The sequence below is a fragment of the Myotis brandtii genome, unplaced genomic scaffold (assembly GCF_000412655.1).
Source record: "Myotis brandtii unplaced genomic scaffold, ASM41265v1 scaffold475, whole genome shotgun sequence".
In the NCBI taxonomy this organism is placed as follows: Eukaryota; Metazoa; Chordata; class Mammalia; order Chiroptera; family Vespertilionidae; genus Myotis; species Myotis brandtii.
The window spans coordinates 4,007,460-4,027,443 of NW_005368148.1; the positions used below are offsets into that span (position 1 = coordinate 4,007,460).

At 39.3% G+C, this 19,984-nt stretch overlaps 1 protein-coding gene and 1 long non-coding RNA gene across 2 annotated transcripts in view; one reads left to right on the forward strand and one right to left on the reverse strand.

Annotated features, from left to right (window-relative positions):
- The window catches only part of LOC106727760, a 17,439-nt gene extending 9,816 nt beyond the window's left edge, over positions 1–7,623 (reverse strand). The window contains exon 1 of the long non-coding RNA XR_001364003.1: positions 7,523–7,623. This is a non-coding gene — a long non-coding RNA (uncharacterized LOC106727760). The remainder of the gene's footprint in view (positions 1–7,522) is intronic.
- A 2,934-nt stretch (positions 7,624–10,557) lies between these two features.
- Positions 10,558–19,984, forward strand: part of LIPM (lipase, family member M) — a 24,994-nt gene continuing 15,567 nt past the window's right edge. Inside the window, exons 1-2 of the mRNA XM_005875940.2 lie at positions 10,558–10,863; positions 13,438–13,555. Coding sequence (XP_005876002.2) covers positions 10,708–10,863; positions 13,438–13,555 — 274 coding nt within the window. The 5' untranslated portion in view covers positions 10,558–10,707. The remainder of the gene's footprint in view (positions 10,864–13,437; positions 13,556–19,984) is intronic.

The window sequence follows — 19,984 nt, forward strand, 5'->3', positions numbered from 1 at the left end:
ATTTATATAACTTATGAAATGATCACCCAGATAAGTATAGTGCCCATCTGACACCATACATAGTTATTAGAATACTAGAGGCCTGATGCATGAAATTCGTGCAAGGGGCTTGGCCCTCGCAGCCCCGGCTTCGTCCGGAAGGTCATCTGGATGGTCGTTCTGTTGTTTGGTCTAATTAGCATATTAGCTCTTTATTATATAGGATTATTGACTGTATTCCCTATGCTGTACTTTATATCCCCATGACTATTCTGTGACTACCAATTTGTGATTCTCAATCCTTCCCCTTTTTCACCCATCCCCAAACCCCTCCCATCTAACAACCATAAAATTATTCTTTGTACTTACAGTTTATTTCTCTTTTGTTTGTTCATTTATTTTCTTTTTTAGATTCACATGTAAGTGAAATCATATGTTGTTTGTCTTTCTCTGTCTGACTTATTTCACTCAGCATAATACCCTGTAGGTTCATGCATGTTGTAAATGGCAAGATTTCATTTTTTATGGCTAAGTAATATTCCATTGTATACATACCACAGCTTTTTATCCACTCATCAATCAATGGACACTTAGGTTGCTTCCGTATCTTGGCCATTACAAATAATGCTATAATGAACGTAGGGGTGCATAGGTCTTTTTGAATTAGTATTTTGTCTGTTTTATCTGTAAAATCAGCTTACCTGCCAGGTCTTTGTTAGCCTCAATATGCTATCCTCCAATAAATTTGATCACTTCCCAAAACAGAGTTGAAAAATCATGCACTTCTGCACCCTACTAGCCAGGGAAATTCCAGTCTCGCCCCTTTCATGTCTTTGGTGACCCCTCCCATGGTTTAACTCCCCTCTCCCTTCATAAGGATTTTTGGTGTTTTATGCTGCTCTCTGACTCTAAACCCTAAATTGAATCCACCCAAGCCTTACTTTCCCCTTAAGTGCTCCAGGGCTAAAGTAAACCCCAGCCATTTCAATACCATGTTCATCGAAATTTTCAAAATCTTAAAGGGTAACAGTATAAGTAGATATTTTCTAATTTTTTTAAGGGACCCAGATGTAATGTCAGAGGAAAGAGAGATTATAGAAACCATCTTGCCTAGTGATTTAAAAACATTTTTTAGAAGCAAAAAAATATTTGCCAAAATAAATTACACAAGGCTACAAAAAGATAAGATAAATCAGTAGTAGATGGCTAGCATGTATGTATCATATAACATCCAAATTTATAACCTTCACCCATTATAAAGTTACTTTAGTGATCCCAAGACTTAGAAATGATTATAAGCCACAGTACTCTGTTTGTATGTCTTGGCTTACACACTAGTGCTCTCTCTATATATTTTTGGCTCTAGGATATGATAAAATCTGCACAGAAAAGCAGTTGAAGTCATAATTGGTTTTGAACAATTTCAGTTCTGTTCAATTATACAAGATAGCAAAGGAAGTTTTACTCTAAGGTTCTAGCACAAGTTAATGGATATAGTCACTGATGTTGTGAAATTTGATGTATAACATTATACATTTGAGATTACGTGTGAAACAAAGTTAGTTAAATAGGTAAAATTTCATTTGAAAACAAAATTTAATCCATACATTGGCAGATGCCTTGAAGTCCTTCTGAAGAAACCAGGCTTCCACAAAACACTGTTTGGAAACTATCCATCTAGTTCCAACTGAATTTGATAGATTCCAAAGCCTAGATGGGGAAAGTGACCACCCTACAGTCATACAAGTTGCTACCAAAGGACCCCAGGCCCTCACTCTTACTCCAGTTGTCTTTCAATGTCATTTGCCTACCTTATTAACCAAGTTGTTATTTTTTATTACTGAAGCTTCAGGCCTTATGACAAAACAAAGAAAAAATATTTTCATAATTAGGGGAAGAAAGATGTTTGGGAACAAAGGAACTGACTTAAGTAGCTCCTAAATTACTTATCTACCTTCCTGGATAAATTTATCCTACCTCTGATTGCTATCAGGTTTATTTATCTGCATAAATTCATTCACAAATCTTAGATCATTTTATGTTCAATATTTATATTTCTTATTCTGCTGGTTTACAACAGGTTGAAAAAATGCTAAGACCCTTCTTTTCCTAATGCTATTTCTCAAATTGCCCTAAGCCTTCAATCACTAGCCCAGACCCCTTGCTCCAGAAACCATGAACCAGTTAGGCTTCGGAAGGAGTTGAGAGTTAATACTCAATCCAGGGCTATTTGGAGACAGAGGCAACTTTGCTGTCCTAATCTTCCATTTTGGGGTAATGTGCACATGGAAACAAACCCTTCCTTTAGCCACCATCCCATTTCCTGCCATGTTTCACATCAACCAGAGGACAGACTGCATACAAATGTCACTAATTCCCTAGGGTCAGGAGGGGCCTCAGAGACAGATGCTCTGATTTCTGCTCCTCCTGTTCTTTTACCAAAACACACTCTATTAGGAACTATGTCTAACCAGCTCTTTGATTTTTTTTTTGGGGGGGGGAGGCTAATTCTTTCATCACAAATATCTTCCTTCATGATTTGCAAATATTTTATTTTGTCAATTCACTTCAAATTTTCTTTCTTTTTTGGCACATCCTTTGGGAAACTATTTTGATGATAACTATAATGGAACTATGGAAAGCTGAAACACTGGGAATGCCAAGATAGAAAGACTCCAAAATAACCATTTTGTTTTCTAACTATTAAGGGTACTTAAGAAAATTATTTTGCTGCCATTGAAGCAATTATGGAAGTTCAGGCCCTTTACTGCTGTTCTCGTGCCTCTGTTATCTCTGGATTGAGAGGCCTGGATGCTAAACTCCTCAATAAACCATGGAACGTTCTACTTATCAGAGTATTTGCAAAATGCCTCCATGAGTAGCATTAGATGATTCATGGCATTTTCCACTTGGCATCATTCAGACCAAATCCATGTGATCTTATTCTCTAGGCTTTGCTGTATTTGTTGTTAAATGTAGCCCATTTTTATGAAACTTAATAAAACAAAGTGCATGTTTAGGTCCACTTTGAGATGAAAGAAAACTGAGCTAACATAAACCATCATTAGCAATTAGAATGAGTAACCTGAATGTTTGTCTCTTCAATCCCTAGTTTCTCCTTATACAATTTTAAAGCCTCATAGAGGTTGTAGTTATTATAAATCATCATCTTACTACATTTTTTATGCTGGTGGATACAGGGAAAACTTTAACCCTAAAATAAAGTTTTATTTCACTATCTGGGACCAAATTCCTCTCTGAGGAAGGAGATGGAGCAATTTGCCTCACAGGGATTAGAGCTTCTCTCCCTGCAGGCAGGGTATCTGAGTGCAGCACACAGCAGCCCCCAAATCCCGCTCTTCCTTAGAACCATGTGGTTCACCTGATAAAAATACGAAGTCCTGGGCCCTAAACCTGGAGACTCTGCCTCAGATGTTCAGGGTGTGAACTGAAATCAGCATCATCCATCAGATGATTCTCGGTCTGTTTTTCTTAAAAACAGACTGAGAGGTAAAGTCAAGGTGGAAAAAACAGGAGAGGTAAAGTCAAGGTGGAAAACCTCATCACTCCCTGGTCTTATTAAAGTCAGTGCTTTGAAAAGAAAAAAACACAATCAGGATATGCATTTATTGTCCAGAGGATGAATGTGTTCTATAGCTGATGAGAATAAAATATTGCATTTGTGGAGAACTGGGAGCATCTCATAGAAATGCCAATGAGTCACATTTTTCTCACCTGGAAAACAGACAGCTACTAAATCAATGATGACAAGCTCATATGCAAAACAACTTTTGAAGGATTTATCAACAGTTAACAAAAACTCAATGATTTTAAATACTGACTTTAAAAAAAAACAAATGTGGTTCATATACCTTTTCTAAGGAGCATTTGTTTTTCAGACATATATTCATATACTGTGATGATTCTAGGCCAAGATTTCTCAACTTCAGCATTATTGACATTTTGGGTCAGTAAACTCTTTTGGGGGGAGTCTGTAACTATGTATTGTATGTAGGATGTTTAGCAGCATCCCTGGCTTCTGCCACTAGAGTTCAGTAGCACTCCTTAGTGGTGACAACCAAAAATGCCAGAAGTTCCCTGGGAGACTGTCACTCGCAGTTGAGAAGCATGCTCGAGGAAAATCATGTAAGCTCTCATGGGCTTCAGGATTTTGTAACATAAGATGCAAGAGGAAAGATAGCATTCATAGCAGTGGAGTCAGAAAAGACTATATAATAAGTGATACTGGCAAAATTAAATAACGCTTAGAAAAAATAACCCAGATTCAATATCTACCCATACCAAAAAATAAATTTTAAATGGCCCAGAGTTCTAAATGGAAAATTTAAGAAAATAAAGGATATATTTTTATAACCTGGGGTAAAGAAATCTATCTAAACAAATCAGAAAGCCCCCAAACCAAATATGAACATTTCAAGAGCCTTAAATCCATAACATTTTAACACTTCTTTATGATGAATTGAATGGAAAAGATCAATGAAACTAAGAACTCATTTTTAAAAAAATATTTTTTATTTATTTCAGAGAGGAAGGAGAGGCAGAGAGAGATAGAAACATCAATGATGAGAGAGAATCACTGATTGGCTGCCTCCTGCACGTCCCACCCTGGGGATCAAGCCCGCAACTCAGGCATGTGCCCTGACCGGAAATGGAACCATGACCTCCTGGTTCATAGGTCAACACTCAACCACTGAGCCACCACAACGGGCTGTTTATTGATTTCAGAGAGAGAGGAAGAGACAGAGAGAGAAAGAGAGAGAGAGAGACATTGATGTGAAAGAAAAACATTGATCTGTTGCCTCCACTGGGGATTGAACTCACAACCTAGGTGTGTGCCCTAGGAATCAAGCCACAAACTAACAAACTATTGAACCTATTGGTGCACAGAACCAAACGCCAACCAACTGAGCCAGGACAGAACTCATTTTTTGAAAATATATACAAAATTAATGAAACTTTAGCTAGACTAAGGAAAAAAGAAAGATGGCTCAAATAAAATCAGAAATTAAATAGGAAACATTACAACTGATACTGTCGAAATATAAGAAACTACTATGGACAATTATATTTCAACAAATTGGATAACCAAATTGAATTCTCTCTAAGTTTCAGGGGGTTTTTTCTTTACTTTTATTTTTTAACTCGTGTTACTGTTTGTTTGTTTTTAAATGTTTGTTTTGTTCTGTTTTGTTTGCTTTAACCATTTCCATATTGGCAGTGTTTATACTATAATGGATAAATATTTAGAAACATCTGAAGTCAATGAAATAGTATGGTATATTCTTGAATTTTCTAGAATTTCCATGGCAAGTTTAGGATATGAATATTTATGTTTTAGAAATTAACTCACCTAAAAAAATTATGACTTCTATAATCCCAGCAATCTCAATATTGTTCAATTGTTATTGTATTTTCCCTCTTGCCTAAGCATAAACATAGGTACATTCTGTTATCTTGTTTTGTAATCATGTTTAAAATATTTCCCTAAACTTCTAAAATTTTAAGTTTGACTAAACTTATTTTAGATTTTAATAACTTTACTCTAAAATAAAATAACATATTTTTCTTTAAAGAAGAACCATCACATGTTGATCAAAGTAGCTGAGAGAAATTGATGGGATCAAAGTGAGAATCACATTTCTCAATTCTGAGAAATTGGGAGGGTAGATAAACCATAGTCCATTTGCCTGCAGCCTGGAGTGTCCTGTGAGAAAACTCCTGTTGAGAGAACTAGGGCACAAGTTTGAGCATCTGGTCATTTCATCGTAGAGTGAATCTGACAAGAGCATTGAGTTGGACTTTCAAAACGAGTTCTTGGTACAGCTCCTACTGGGCTCAAAGCTTCTGTTTATAAAACCTGAAAGAATTGTTTTAATAAAATTCAGTTCAACATTGGGGAAAAGCAGCACTAACTTGAGAGCCCATTTAACTGGCAACTGAAAGAGAAAATAGGAATTCTCTCCCAGTTTCAGTGTTTTTTGTTTTACTTTCTTTTTTCTCTCTTGTGTTACTGGTTGTTTGTGTATTTGTTCTGTCCTATTTTGTTGGTTTTAACTGTTGCAATTATTATAGTTTTTACTCACAGTGCATTTATAGGTAAGGCTGATTTTCTGTTCATTTTTTTAGAAGTTTTCTCAACTTCTCTCCTATTTGGCCTATTGCTGTTATGTAATTTTTATATATTATTAATTTTTTATAATACACATTAGGCAAGACCCATTTTGTTAGTTTCAAGATGTTGGAGTATTTTTGATCCTCCTTTTGGAGATGATAACCATAACAACAACAATAAAACATTTTAAAAGGTCACAGAGATCCTTGATAGAAATCTCTGAAGAGCCCTAGCCGGTTTGGCTCAGTGGATAGAGCATTGGCCTGAAGACCGAAGGGTCCCAGGTTCAATTCCAGTCAAGGGCATGTACCTTGGCTGCAAGCTCCTCCCTGGCCCAGGCCCTGGTCAAGGCATGTGCAGGAGGCAGCCAATCAATGTGTTTCTCTCACATCAATATTTCTCTCTGTCTTTCCCTCTCTCTTCCACTCTCTCTAAAAATCAATGGAAAAATATCCTTGGGTGAGGATTATTTAAAAAAAGAAAGAAAGAAAGAAAAATCTCTGAAGAAAAATTAGCTTTTTCACCCATCTCCCCAATTCCATCTGGCAACTGTACAACTGTTCTTTCTATCTAAGTCTATTTTGTTCTACTTGCTCATTTATTTTGTTTTTTAGTTTCAATTATTGATAGATTTGTATTTATTGCCATTTTATTGCTCATATTTTTCATCTTTTTTCTTCTTCTTCTTAAAGAAATTCTTTAACATTTCATGTAATAGTGGTTCAGTGGTATTACATTTCATGTAATACTGTTTCAGGTAACTCCTTTAGCTTTTCTTTTTGTGTCTGGGAAACTCTTCATCTGTCCTTTGATTCTAAATGACACCTTTGGTTGTTGGTTCTTGCTTTTCATCACTTAGAAATTTTCTTGCCACTCCCTTCTGGCCTGCAAAGTTTCTGTTGAGAAATCAGCTGACAGTCTGATGGGAACTCCCTTGTAGGTAACTGCTTTTCTCCTTCTGCTTTTAAGATTCTCTCTTTGTTTTTAACCTTTGGGACTTTAATTATGATGAGTCCTGGTGTGGGCCTGTTTGGGTTCATCTTGTTTGGGACTCTCTGAACCTCCTGGATTTGTGTGTCTATTTCCTTCACCACATTAGGAAAGTTTTCTGTCATTATTTTTTCAAATATGTTCGGAATCGAACCCGGGACCCTTGAGTCTGCAGGCCAACGCTCTATCCACTGAGCCAAACCGGTTTCGGCAATTTCAAATATGTTTTTGCTTTCTTTCTTCTCCTTTCAGCCAGCACCTCCATGCTGCAAATGTTGAAACACTTGAAGTTGTCCCAGAGGCTTCCTATACTATCTTCATTTTTGGGGGGAATCATTTTACTTTTTTCTGTTCTAATGGGTGTTTTTGCTTGCTTATATTCCCAATTGCTGATTTGATTTTCAGCTTCATCTACTATACTGTCGATTCCCTGTAAATTAATTAGTCTTCATTTCAGTTGGTGTATCCCTCAATTCTGACTGGTTCTTTTTTATGGTTTCTGTCCTTTTTCATGCTGTTGAAGTTCCTACTAAGTTCCTTGAAGTCCTCACTAAGTTGCTTAAACATCCTTATAACCATTGTTTTGAATTCTGTATCTGGCAGTTTATTTGCCTTCATTTCATTTAGTTCTTTTTCTAGAGATTTCTCCTGTTCTTTCATTTAGGATCTTTTTCTTTGTCTCTGCATTTTGGCTGCTTCCTTATGTTTGTTTCTGTGTATTAGGTAGAGCTGATACATCTCTCGGACGTGGTAGAGTGGCCTAGGGTAGTAGATGTCCTGTAGGGTCCAGTGGCACAGCCTTCCCACTCACCCAAGCACAGCACTCCAGGTTCACCCCTCTTGGACTGTATGCATTGTCCTGTTGTAGTTGAGTCTTGATTGATTTTTGCAGCACTGAGAGAGATTGACTTCCAGGCCAATCAACTGTGAGGACCTGCTGCAACTACAGCAGAGGAGCTATTGTGCAGGAGCTAACTGTACAGATCAGGATTTACTTCAGTGGGGCTTTGGTGCTTGCTGAGTCTGCCCCTTAAGTGTGTCACTCATGGAGGTGGTAGGGTTATAATCTGGTGTCATCTGAAGCTGTCCACTGGGTGGACTGGCTCTGGAGCCTTCTGGGAGGTGTAAGGTCAGCCCCTGCCTCTGCTCTGTCTGGGGCCATCTGGCACAAGCTACAGAGTGATATGCAGATGGCTGCTACTTTTGCTGGGCTTGGAGGTTCCCAGGAAAGGCAAATCAAGGTGAACTGCTGCTAATGTCTGGCCTGGGTTCACTTTGCAAGAGGTAGGAGGGTACACAGAGGCCAGATGCTGCTTGTTTGAGAGATTTTAGGAAAGTCCAAAGCATGAGGCAAGAGAGAACATTCATATGGAAAAGCCATTGCAAACAGTTTGCTTGAGCCTACAAGTTGGGTGAGGAAAGGACTCAGGGAATCACCAGGGCTGGGCAAACAGTGTAAACCAGATTGATGGAACCTCAGTGTGGTACTCACCTGTTGGCTCTGTGGGGAGGTGGAGGGAGGGTGTCTCAGAAAAGGAACAATGGCCTCTGCCAGCACTTTTTTCTGGCAGGAAGCTGACCCCAGCCTCACCCTGATCCCAGACAATTCAGTTGCTCCCCATATGTTCCTTTCAAGCCTCTGCCCCAGCAGTGGAGCTCAGAGAGAGTGAGTCTGAGTAACTCTGTGCCCTGGTCCTTTAATAGGAACTGCCTGGGACTCCAGCAGCCCTCTGTCTCCCTCAGTCTCAGTCCCAGCTGGGTTTTACAGCCAGAAGCTGTGGGGACTTCTCTTCCTGGCCCTGGAATCCTGGGCTGAAGAGGTCTAGTGTGGGGCAGGGATCCCTCACTCCTCAGGGGGGACCTCTACAGGTGAGATATCCCTCCTAATTTTTATCTGCCATATGTGGGTATAGAATCAGCCCATTCCTTGTCTCTATCCCTCCTACTAGTCTCAATGTGCCTTCATCTTTAAATCCCTAGTTATAGGATTTTCATTCAGCTAGATTTCAGGTGGTTCTGAATGATGGTTGTTCTGTAGTTTAGTTTTAATTTTGATGTCAAAAATTATTTTAAATTTTAAATCCAGGAGAAAACTTTTAAAGAGATAATTCACAGAGATTTATGCAATTGCTTTTGATAGTATGTGGGGTTTTGTTCTTGCACAGGGCAGAGGATATTGACACATTATTTTTTTCCCGTGTGGAATAATAATAAACAGTTTATTAAAATGCCTGAATTTTATTTCTGGCCTTGCCACTACCTAGTAAGGTAATGTTGGGCAAGTCATTTAATATGTCTTCACATTTCTAAGAAATGAAAGAGCCGAATGAGATTTTCTTTCCTCCTGGCTATATAACATTTTAAAATCCTAAAATGTCAACAGTAGGCACCAAAGCTCTTTTCTACAATTGCATGTTGGATACAGAACTTCAGAGTGTGCTCAATGGGTACCAGGACATGTGTCTCTTGAGTGTTAGACAAATGCTCCCTCTGCTCCTCTAATTAGGTCAACTCACTCCTCCTTAGCATGCATCAGATCAACAAGGTGGCAATGTTGAAATTATTCTAGATGAGAGCTGCAGCTTACCTCATACAGGTTCTGCCAGCCCAAAGTGGGTGAGGCTGAGACTGTGGGCAGATACTTTCTCATGGACTCATCATTCCTGTTCCAGCTTTGGCTCCTTTGCCAACCACATTCTAAAAGTCTACAAATTAGTGTGACTGCTGTTAGCTCAGTCCCAAAGAGTTGCTGTAAAAGTAAAGAAATATTTTACTTTAAATGATAGTTCTTAAATTTTAACACATTCTTTACTTAAAATGACAAAATTCTATTCTCCTGGCCTGCTTAAATATTAGTAGTCTAAGGAATTGATCACATTGCCACACAGTGAAAATGACTAGGTTGCGATTCATTTTAGTTATTGCTGAGAGTTTTGAATTAATCTCTCAGCAATTAACTAGTGATTACAACTTAAAATAAAAATGTTGTACATGTCTATTTAGTTGAGCTAGATAGAAACGGCCTTAACATGTAAGATTCATTTTCTTCCAATCAATGTTCTCACCCATCACTAAAAATAAAAAATGTCCTAAATTTTTTTGACATATTAAATAAAAATATTTATTACTACAGTGATCTTCAATCAAAGGATAGTAATTATTAAAGCCTTAGAATGTGACTATAGGAACTTATACTATTTTCTGTAGACTGTATCTTTCTACCTATCGAAGGAAGAAAAACTAAGAAAAAAGAAAAAGATGCTCCCTATGGTCCTTATTACCTGACGGTGAAGAACAGGGATGTTATGGGCTGTATCCTATGCACATAACTCCAGGTTGCGTCAAAGAAAGTTCTACACGCCTTCAAATTAAGGGATTGGTGACTGCAAATAGTGTGAGGGAGTGGGAGGAGCCAGATGGTATTGGGACATCCTAGACAATGTTTCCATTCCAGTTTTGTGTTCTTTCATTCCTATCAACTGAGCTTATTTAATTTGCTCCAGAATTTTGGGAAGGAATTACAGCTGGAAAATATGTGTTTTTAAACCTACAGATCCTTCTGACTTTAGAATTAGTTGTTTATTGCCAGGAAAGCGTAAAGGCAGATGTTGGACCATGTCAAAAATCTTGTCAAGAGAATGGTTGTTTCACACAGAACTGAGATGTGGCTTCTGATGCTGGTGGTGTATGTGTTCCAAAGAAATGTGAATTCAGTACGTATGCCGACTAAAGATGTGGACCCCGAAGCGTTCATGAACATTGTAAGTTTGAATTTTCCATTATGTTTTAGGGGGGATGGAGTGCCTTACATGTTAATGTTCACATCTGTGTATTATCTGCATTATGCGCTATATTTATATATGGTGGTGATTTTTGCTAACAGAGGAATCATAAATTAGCATATTGTACTGTAAAGTACTAAACTGCTAAACTGGGTGTGAGTAGACTGGGTTCTCATCAAACAAATTCAATAAACTTGGGTGTATGACTTAGTCCTTTTGGTCTTGAAACACAATTTGACTTTCCCTTGAATTCTTAGATTCATTCTATGAGCAGAGAAATCGTTGCAGTATCTTAGGCCAAGCTCAGACCCTCCATTATTTTCATTTTGTCTGTGTTTTAAATTCTTTTTCTACTTTCATTAGTACTAAATGAGCATTGGCAACTGTAATACTGTATTATAAAAGTATTATCCCTCACTTCTTACTATTAGGGCACCCACTTCTGGTGGCACCCTTCACCCTTCAAAACCTGTACACCCAGGTTTTGGAATCAGTGTTCTGGTCCGGAAATAACTCCATTGTTATCCTGTTGACAGACAATAAATAAACGAACCCTAATGATTGCTAGAGAAGGCCTCCTGTGAGTAAAATTCATAAATGATGTGATATCCCAAATGATTTTTTTTGCCTACTTTCAAATTCTTAGTTGAGCTTTAACAAAGTCTGCCATATGATAACTTATCCCATAGAAGATATTGTAATAAAACCTGCAGAAATGCTAATTTCACTTAATCTTCACTGCCCTTCCAATAGATATGAACATCCCTATTTTTCAAATCAAGGAACTGAGATTGAGGAAGTTAAACAACTTAAATTAGGCCACATTATCAGTAGATGGTAGAGCTATAATTTATAAGCAGGCCTTCCCAAACACATAATTGTAACCAGCATGCAGTAAACCCTCCTGGGTGAGCAGTAGAAGCTACCTCCCGGTGAGTGAGATGATTGCGTGTAGTATTCACAATCCATACATTTCTCATAGATTTAACATGTTTAAATACAGATTTAAGACCCTTTTTACAGAAGCCTCCTTTGAATGGATTCTATAACTCTGACAGGTCCTAGAAATCTTTTGAATCTACATGATGCCAAATATCAGGTTTCTTTTGATCATTCCAAAGATTGGCTGTCTTTTGGTGGTTTGTCCAGAGAGTTAGCAAATTGGCGTGGGTCCTTAGAAGCCATTCCTCTGGGTTACTGGGTGGAAGTAATCCCTTTAGCTATAGGCAAGGTGATCTCCCTGAGCCTCACCCACTGTGTGTGCACAGCACCTGCATACTGTTGGAGCTGCAGGAGCCCTAAGACTAAATTTCTGACATTGAGCAGTTATGCATAGAGAGGCAAAGTAAAATAGGAAATTCAAATGATTGCCGGTATAAAGTAAATGAGATAGATGAATGCGGTTCAGAGTCTGAATAGGTTTGACTCTATACTGATTTATATGGCTATAATCTATCTTATATTTTGATATAAAATTGACTTTATTTATGTATTTTCTTAGTGTTAACTGAACACCTATTAGGCCCTTGATACTGTGCTATGCACTGAGGTTACAGAGAAATCTAAGAATATCAAAGCCTTTACTTCATGAAGCTTACAATCCAAGTAGGGAAGGGAGACACATTACTAATTACATGAATAGTGAAATCAAAAAAGAAAACATTGCCTGACCTAGGCAATTTAGGAAAGTTTTTCTAAATAGGAAGCTGCAGAGATCTAAAGTATTCTCACTGCTCTTGCCCATTGCCATCATCTAGAGAAGTAGGGAATTATTTCCAAGAGCTGCTGCTTTAAAAGGAATAAAAAAGGAGAAAGTCAGGTACCAAATGTCCACTGTAGTATATAAGGCAAACAGGCATCATAGTTAAGAGAAAGATCCTACAGTCCCATTGCTTGAGTTTTAATCCTGGCCCTAACACTAAAACACAAACTTGCTATATGATTTTAAGAAGTTTATTTAACCTATCCCTATTTTTCAGTTTATTCACTTGTAAATTAGGTATACCAATGATTTATACTCCATGGAATTATTGCAAGAAATGTAAAAAGATCACGTATGTATAATACTAACTGAATTACCTGGCATATAGTAGATACTAAATGAGCATTGGCAACTATAGTAATTAAACATCACTCCCACCCTTATCTCCTATTTATCTTTCAGATTTCAGGTTAAAACCATTTTTTTCCCCAGTCTGTGGTTTTAAAGATGAAAAGAAACTGAGGAAATGCATAGCCCAGGTGTTCTCATAAGACAAGTGCCTCACTGATTGCATTAGAATTATCTGATCCCTAACCCAAAGCCAGCCCGGGAACCTGCAAGTTTAAGTGCCCCAGACGATTCTGATGCACACCCAGGTTTTAGAATCAGTGTTCTGGTCCAGAAAGAACTGCAGAGCACTGGCCAATATTTCTGAGATAACATGATTAGCTAAAGTAAAGGAGTTTTATGTTTATGCCTTCCAGCATCAAGAAATCAACTTTTTACTCTGGGGTAATTGAGAATATGGCCTTACAGAACCGAACTCAAAAGAAATTGTGCTTTTTCTGTAGAGTGAAATCATCCAACATAAAGGCTATCCCTGTGCGGAGTATGAAGTCACAACAGAAGATGGGTATATCCTTTCTGTTAACAGAATTCCTCAAGGCCTAGTGCAACCCAAGAAAACAGGTATGGTTTACCCTATGTCACCCCAGCATGGCAGTGTTCCTTACAGTAATGATTTCCTTGTAATATGTGTGTAAAAGGGAGTCCGGGTTATTGGTACCAGCCAGGGCCATTGTTTAGGCCAAAATATGACTTTAGTTTCCCCATAATCTCCATCACCACCACCCCATCTCCGATTATCCCAAATAAACATAGTGCATATGTCCAGCATGTTCTCAGCGCAGTGCCTTTGAACTTACCGTTCTCCCTGTGGAACCCTATTTCATCAGATATCGACAGTTTGCACTGGCCCTTCTTTCAGACCCTGGTCAGCTGACCACCCTAGTCAATATAGCAATCCCTTGCCACCGATTGAGGGCTAACCCCTTGTCTGCTTAAATTTTCTTATAGCACTTAGCACCGCCTGATATGCAGATATTTGCTTATTTATCTATCTCTCCCCAACCAGAATATAAACTCATCGGGAGCAGGAACTTTATCTATTTTGTTTAAGACTATCCCCAGTGCCTAAAAGAATGCTAACCACATTGTAGGTGCCAATAAGTACCTGTGGAATGAATAAGTTGATTTTATATAAATAAATGAATAACCTGGAGACACAGATAACTTTCCCTAACCCCACAAATCCTTGAGGGTAAGCAAGGCACGGCTGTGCCAAGCCATCAAGTGCCTGTGGCAGTTCCTAAGCTCAGGAGAGACACCTGCAGCTCCCATTCATGGCAACTTGTTTTCTTGCCTCGTGTTCATTTACATTGTTCTCTCAGGGCCCAAGGAAGAGCTTGGTGTTCAAGGTGTCAGCCTTTGTGGCCCAGTTGGTGCAGAATACTCCCCTCTAGTGGCTGATGTTGTTCCTGCGGCTTCCATAGGCCTCTAAAAGGAGGAAATCTCCCTGCCTTAAAGGAAAGCAAGATTTCTCAACATCTCTTCAAAAAGAGGGCCAATGAAATTCATACTGAAAACAACCGAAAGGTGTCCATAAGCTTGTGACAAAAGCCTTTTAAACACCTTCCTTCATTGTTGGCTTCAAATATTTACATCAAAAAAGAAAATAGGCTGGGCCATCCTTAAAAAAATGACAGCTTTTTAAAGAGTAGTTCTTACGCACTCGCCTATTGGTTATAATTTAAATGAAAATTCATGACTCCAGGGAATGATTGAAATGATGCCGATCATTTATAAGTCAGTTCTCTCACTAGATGAACCACGAGTACAAACTTCTGCCAGGTAGGGCCAACCTGGCCCCAGCCTTGGGAAATGTCCTAAAGATTTCAAAGGACAGCATTGATCCTCCTTGGTTTAATTTCATCATATTGAGGTCACCTCCTTGAGGGCTAGAGGATGAACTCAATGATCAGACATAAAAGGAAAACTTAAAAGAACTCAGTTTCATTCTCCTGGTCCTGTACTAGGCCCTCATGTTCTTTCCCCAGAGGAATAAAATGAGGCAAATGGAATTCATAAAGTTTGTTGTAAAAGGCCTCTGTCTATAGAGAGACTGCACTTGGAATCAGTTAAATAATAACAGGATCTACCATCTGATGAGGTGAGGTGGCATGCTGACTGCTCAATGCACAGTATCTCAATGAACCCTCAGCACAGTGAGGTAGGCGTTGTATTGTTGTTATGTTAACTAGGACACTGAAGCTCTGAGAATAACTGCCTTTGAAAATTACAGCACTCATAACAACAGCAGCAAAGCTTCTCTTGTCTTCCTCTAAAACAGGTACTATGGTGCGGATATTACATTCACAATCTGATCTAATTCTTATAAGCCCCATCAAGAGCATGGTGTTTGCCCTTTAAAGATGCAACATTTGATTATCTTTCAGTATAACTTTCTAATGTAAAAAATAATGTTTATCTTAATTTATTTAATGTGTTAGAATTCTAATGCCTTGATCCTTTATCTCCTACTGATATTCTTATAAATTGTATTTTAATATAATTTCAAATTTACAGAAAGTTTTCAAAAATTGTACAAGGAACTACCATATACCCTTTACCCTGATTTACCAATTGTGAATTACATTTTGCCACTACGTACTTCCTTTCTATCAAATATCTTTGACATTAAATTTGAGACATCATGCCTATTACTCCCTAAATATTTCTTAATATTGGGGAGGGAAAAATAACTTTTTCTCCTACTCATTTTCGGTTCTATTAGCCTAATGGAAGACAAGTTCAAAATTTTTCTCTTGTTCATCAGTCTTCCATTAGGCTAATAGAACCGAAAATGAGTAGGAGAAAAAGTTATTTTTCCCTCCCCAATATTAAGAAATATTTAGGGAGTAATAGGAAGTTTATTAGCAGGGGTATCCCACATACGTATGGGAGCACTCAGAGATGAGTAACTCAAAAGGGTGCTTAGATTTTTGTGGTCTATATACCTAACTCAGTAGGGAAAAGGGAGAGGGATAAAGAGCACTTGTGGAAAAGCAAATGACTTTTTGGAAAGCTAAATGGCCCTTGGGAAAATAGATGGCAGATAAGATAGCATATGATAATGTTTGTCCAGTTCTAGTGCTGACTTCTCCTTTCCTAAAAAGAGAAGATTAGAGTTGCTTCAGGGCAGGGAATTTATGACAATTGAGTTCTTTTGAGAGGCTCTGTTTTTAGGCAGACAAGGAATTTCAATAACTCAAATGCCTTCAGCACAAAATAATCCCTATTCCAAAGTGACATATTTGGAGGGAGTAAGGAAAATATCCTGATCCCCTTCACTCATGCATTTATTAAAATGAGGAAACTAACACTGATTGATATTAGTATCTAATCCATAGTCCATGTTCAAATTTTGTCAATTGTACCAAAGTCATTTCTACCCTCCCCTCCCCCAACCCAGTATCATCCACTTTATTTGGTTGTCTATTTGTCTCCTTTCTAAGCTGAAAAAATTCCTCAGGTTTTCTTTGGTATTTTTGACCTTGACATTTTTGAAGAGTTTTGAACAGCTATTTTATACAATGTTCTTCAATTTGGCTTGTCTGATATATCTTCATAATGAGATTCAAGTTATACATTTTGGCAGAAATACCACAGAAATGAAGTTGTGTCTGTCCCACTGCAGCAGAATATGAAGCACATGATAATGGCTTATTCCTATATTGACAATATTAGCTTAAATTTTTTTGTCTTTCCCTGGTTTTATTGAGCTTCTTCCCCTCATTTCTGTGCTATCTCTCTCTTCAAACAGAAATTTGTAGATTTACTGTGGACATCTGTGGGTTCTCACGGCTGGCACCAAGTGGTCTTTTCTCACTCCAAACAGATTTCTCTAAGCTGTAAAGAAAGATTATATAAAAAATGAAAACACAGGCTTTATTTACACACTCTAAGAAAATAGAGGGCTGGCCGTAGCCCTGAGAAAAAGCAGAATCCACACTTTTTATTGCTTAATTGAAATGTGAAGTCAGCAGGGGGCAGACAGTTGACTGGTCAACCAGGCGCTATGATGTGCAATGACCACCAGGGGGCAGATGCTCCAACCGGTAGGTTAGCTTGGTGCTGGGGTCCAGCTGATTGGGACTGAGTGAGACGAGCCAGACACGCGCTGGAGCCCTCCCGCGGTCCCTCCCCAGCTGGCCAACCTCCTGCATCCTTTCTCAGCCCCGATCATGCACCAGTGGGGTCCCTCGGCCTGACCCGCGCCCTCTCGCAATCCAGGACCACTCAGGGGATGTTGGAGAGCTGGTTTCAGCCCAATCCCACAGGCCAGGCTGAGAAACCCCATGGTTGCACTAATTCGTGCAGGAGTGGGGTTCCTTGGCCTGGCTGGCCATGGGAGCCAATCGGGGCCGCCGTGCCCAGTCCCTATCGTGGCAATAGGGTCAGCCAGCCAAGGAGGAGAGGGGCCGATGGGGGCCAGTGGGAGGGAGGGACCGATGGGGGCTGGCTGGCAGAGGGGAGGGAGGGACCACAGGAGGTTGGTCTACAGGCCCAGATTGGGGCCATCGGGGCCGGCAGGTGGGGTGGGGGGAGGGACCACAGAAGGTTGGCTGGTGCAGGAGGTTGGCTGTGGTAGTTCACTGACCCCCAGGGGACAGCTCCTGCATTGAGCGTCTGCCCCCTGGTGGTCAGTGCACATCATAGCGACCAGTCGTTCCGGTTGTTCCAGCGTTTCGGTTGCTTAGGCTTTTATATATATATACTAGAGGCCCAGTGCACAAAATTTGTGCACAGGTAGTGTCCGTAGGCCTGGCCAGTGATCAGGGCCGATCTGCGGGGCAACCGGCGGGGCGTACAGGGGGCCCCTGCTACCACCCACCTTGGCTGGCCTGGGGCCTGAGGGCTGGGGGCAGCTCCTGCATTGAGCATCTGCCCCCTGGTGGTCAGTGTGTGTCATAGAAACCAGTCGTTCCACCAGTCCTTCCACCGTTTGGTCAATTTGCATATTAGGTCCATTCATTATTCAACAGACATTTAAGTTGTTTCCATATCTGAGCTATTGTAAATAGTTCTGCAATGAACATGGGAGTCTACATACCTTTTCAAAATACTAATTTCGTTTGCCTTGGATATATATCTAGAAGTGGGATGGCTGGATCATATGGTAGTTCCATTTTTAATTTTTTTTGAGCAGCCTCAATATTGTTTTCCCTAATGGATGTACCAATTTACTGTCCCAGTCATAGTGTACAAAGATTCATTTTCTCCACATACTCACTAACACTGGTTATCCCTTCTTTTTGATAAAAGCCAAGTGTGAGGTGCTATCTCATAGTGGTTTTGATTTTAATTTTCCTGATGATTAGTGATATTAAGATCCTTTTCTTATACCAATTGGCCATTTGTATGTCTTTGGCAAAATGTTCATTCAGAACCTTTGCCCATTTTGAAATTGAATTTTGCTATTGAGTTGTATGATTCCTTATACTTTTTGGTTATTAATCCCTTATCAGACACATGGTTTGTAAACATTTTCTTCTGTTTTCATGGGTTGCTTTTTCATTCTGTTGATTGTTTCATTTGCTTTGAGAAACTTTTTAGTTTGATGTAGTGGCAATTGCTTATTTTTGCTTATGTTGCCTGTGCTTTAGAGTTATATCCCCAAAAATATTGCCAAGACCTATGTCAAGGTGCTTTTCCCTATGTTTTTTCTAGGTGTCAGGTCTTACATTTCAGTCTTTAATTCATTTTGAGTTAATGTTTTTGAGTAGTATAAGTTAAGTGTTCAGTTCTATTTGGTGATATTAGCTTTGATCACTTTCTTAAGATGGTGTCTGCCAAATTTGTCTATTATAGAGTTAGCATTCTTCCCTTTGTAATTGCAAGGTCCCTCCACAGCTGGCCAATCTCCTGCATCCTTCCTCAGCCCCGATCATGCACCAGTGGGGTCCCTCAGCCTAATAAATATTTGTGAAGAGATACTTTCAGGATATGTAAATATCCTGTATCTCTTCAAACTATATTCACTAATTTTAGCATCCATTGATGATTTGATAATGCCATCAATCTTTCTAAATTTATTTAAATTATATTGTAAATAAGAGCTTTTACTTCTCTCCTAATTCTTTATTCATTTCATTGATACCAATATTGAGTCATGCATTCTCAATTTATATAATAGGATATAATTTATTACAATCATTTATTGATAAATATTTGTGAGGAGATACTTTCCGGATATGTAAATATCCTGTATCTCTTCAAACTTTATTCACTAATTTTAGCATCCATTGATGATTTTATAATGCCATCAATCTTTCTATATTTATTTGAATTATATTGTAAATAAGAGCTTTTACTTCTCCCCTAATTCTTTGTTTATTCATTTCATTGATATCAATATTGAGTCATGCATTCTCAGTTTATATAATAGGATATAATTTATTACAATCATTTATTGGCAGGACAGGCCGAGAGACCCCACTAATTCGTGCAGGAGTGAGGTTCCTTGGCCTGGCTGGCCATTGGAGCCAATCAGGGCCGCTGTGCCCAGTCCCTATCGGGGCAATCGGGTCAGCCGTCCAGGGAGGAGAGAGGCCGATGGGGGACAGTGGTGGGGAGGGACTGATGGGGGCTGGCTGGCGGAGGGGAGGGAGGGACCACAGGAGGTTGGCCGACAGGCCCAGATTGGGGCCATCGGGGCCGGCAGGTGGGTTGGGAGATCCTTCATGCTGGCTTGTGGGTTCTTTAGACATGAAGCACCGATAATCATTAAACCATTACATATATAGAATAATCATATATTTGTATATATTAATATTAGTCGGGGAGGGACCACAGAAGGTTGGCTGGCACAGGAGGTTGGCTGTGGGAGTTCACTGACCACCAGAGGGCAGCTCCTGCATTGAGCATCTGCCCCCTGGTGGTCAGTGTACATCATAGCGACTGGTTGTTCTGGTTGTTCCAGCATTATGGTTGCTTAGGCTTTTATATATATACTAGAGGCCCGGTGTACAAAAATTTGTGCACTCGGGGGGCGGGGGG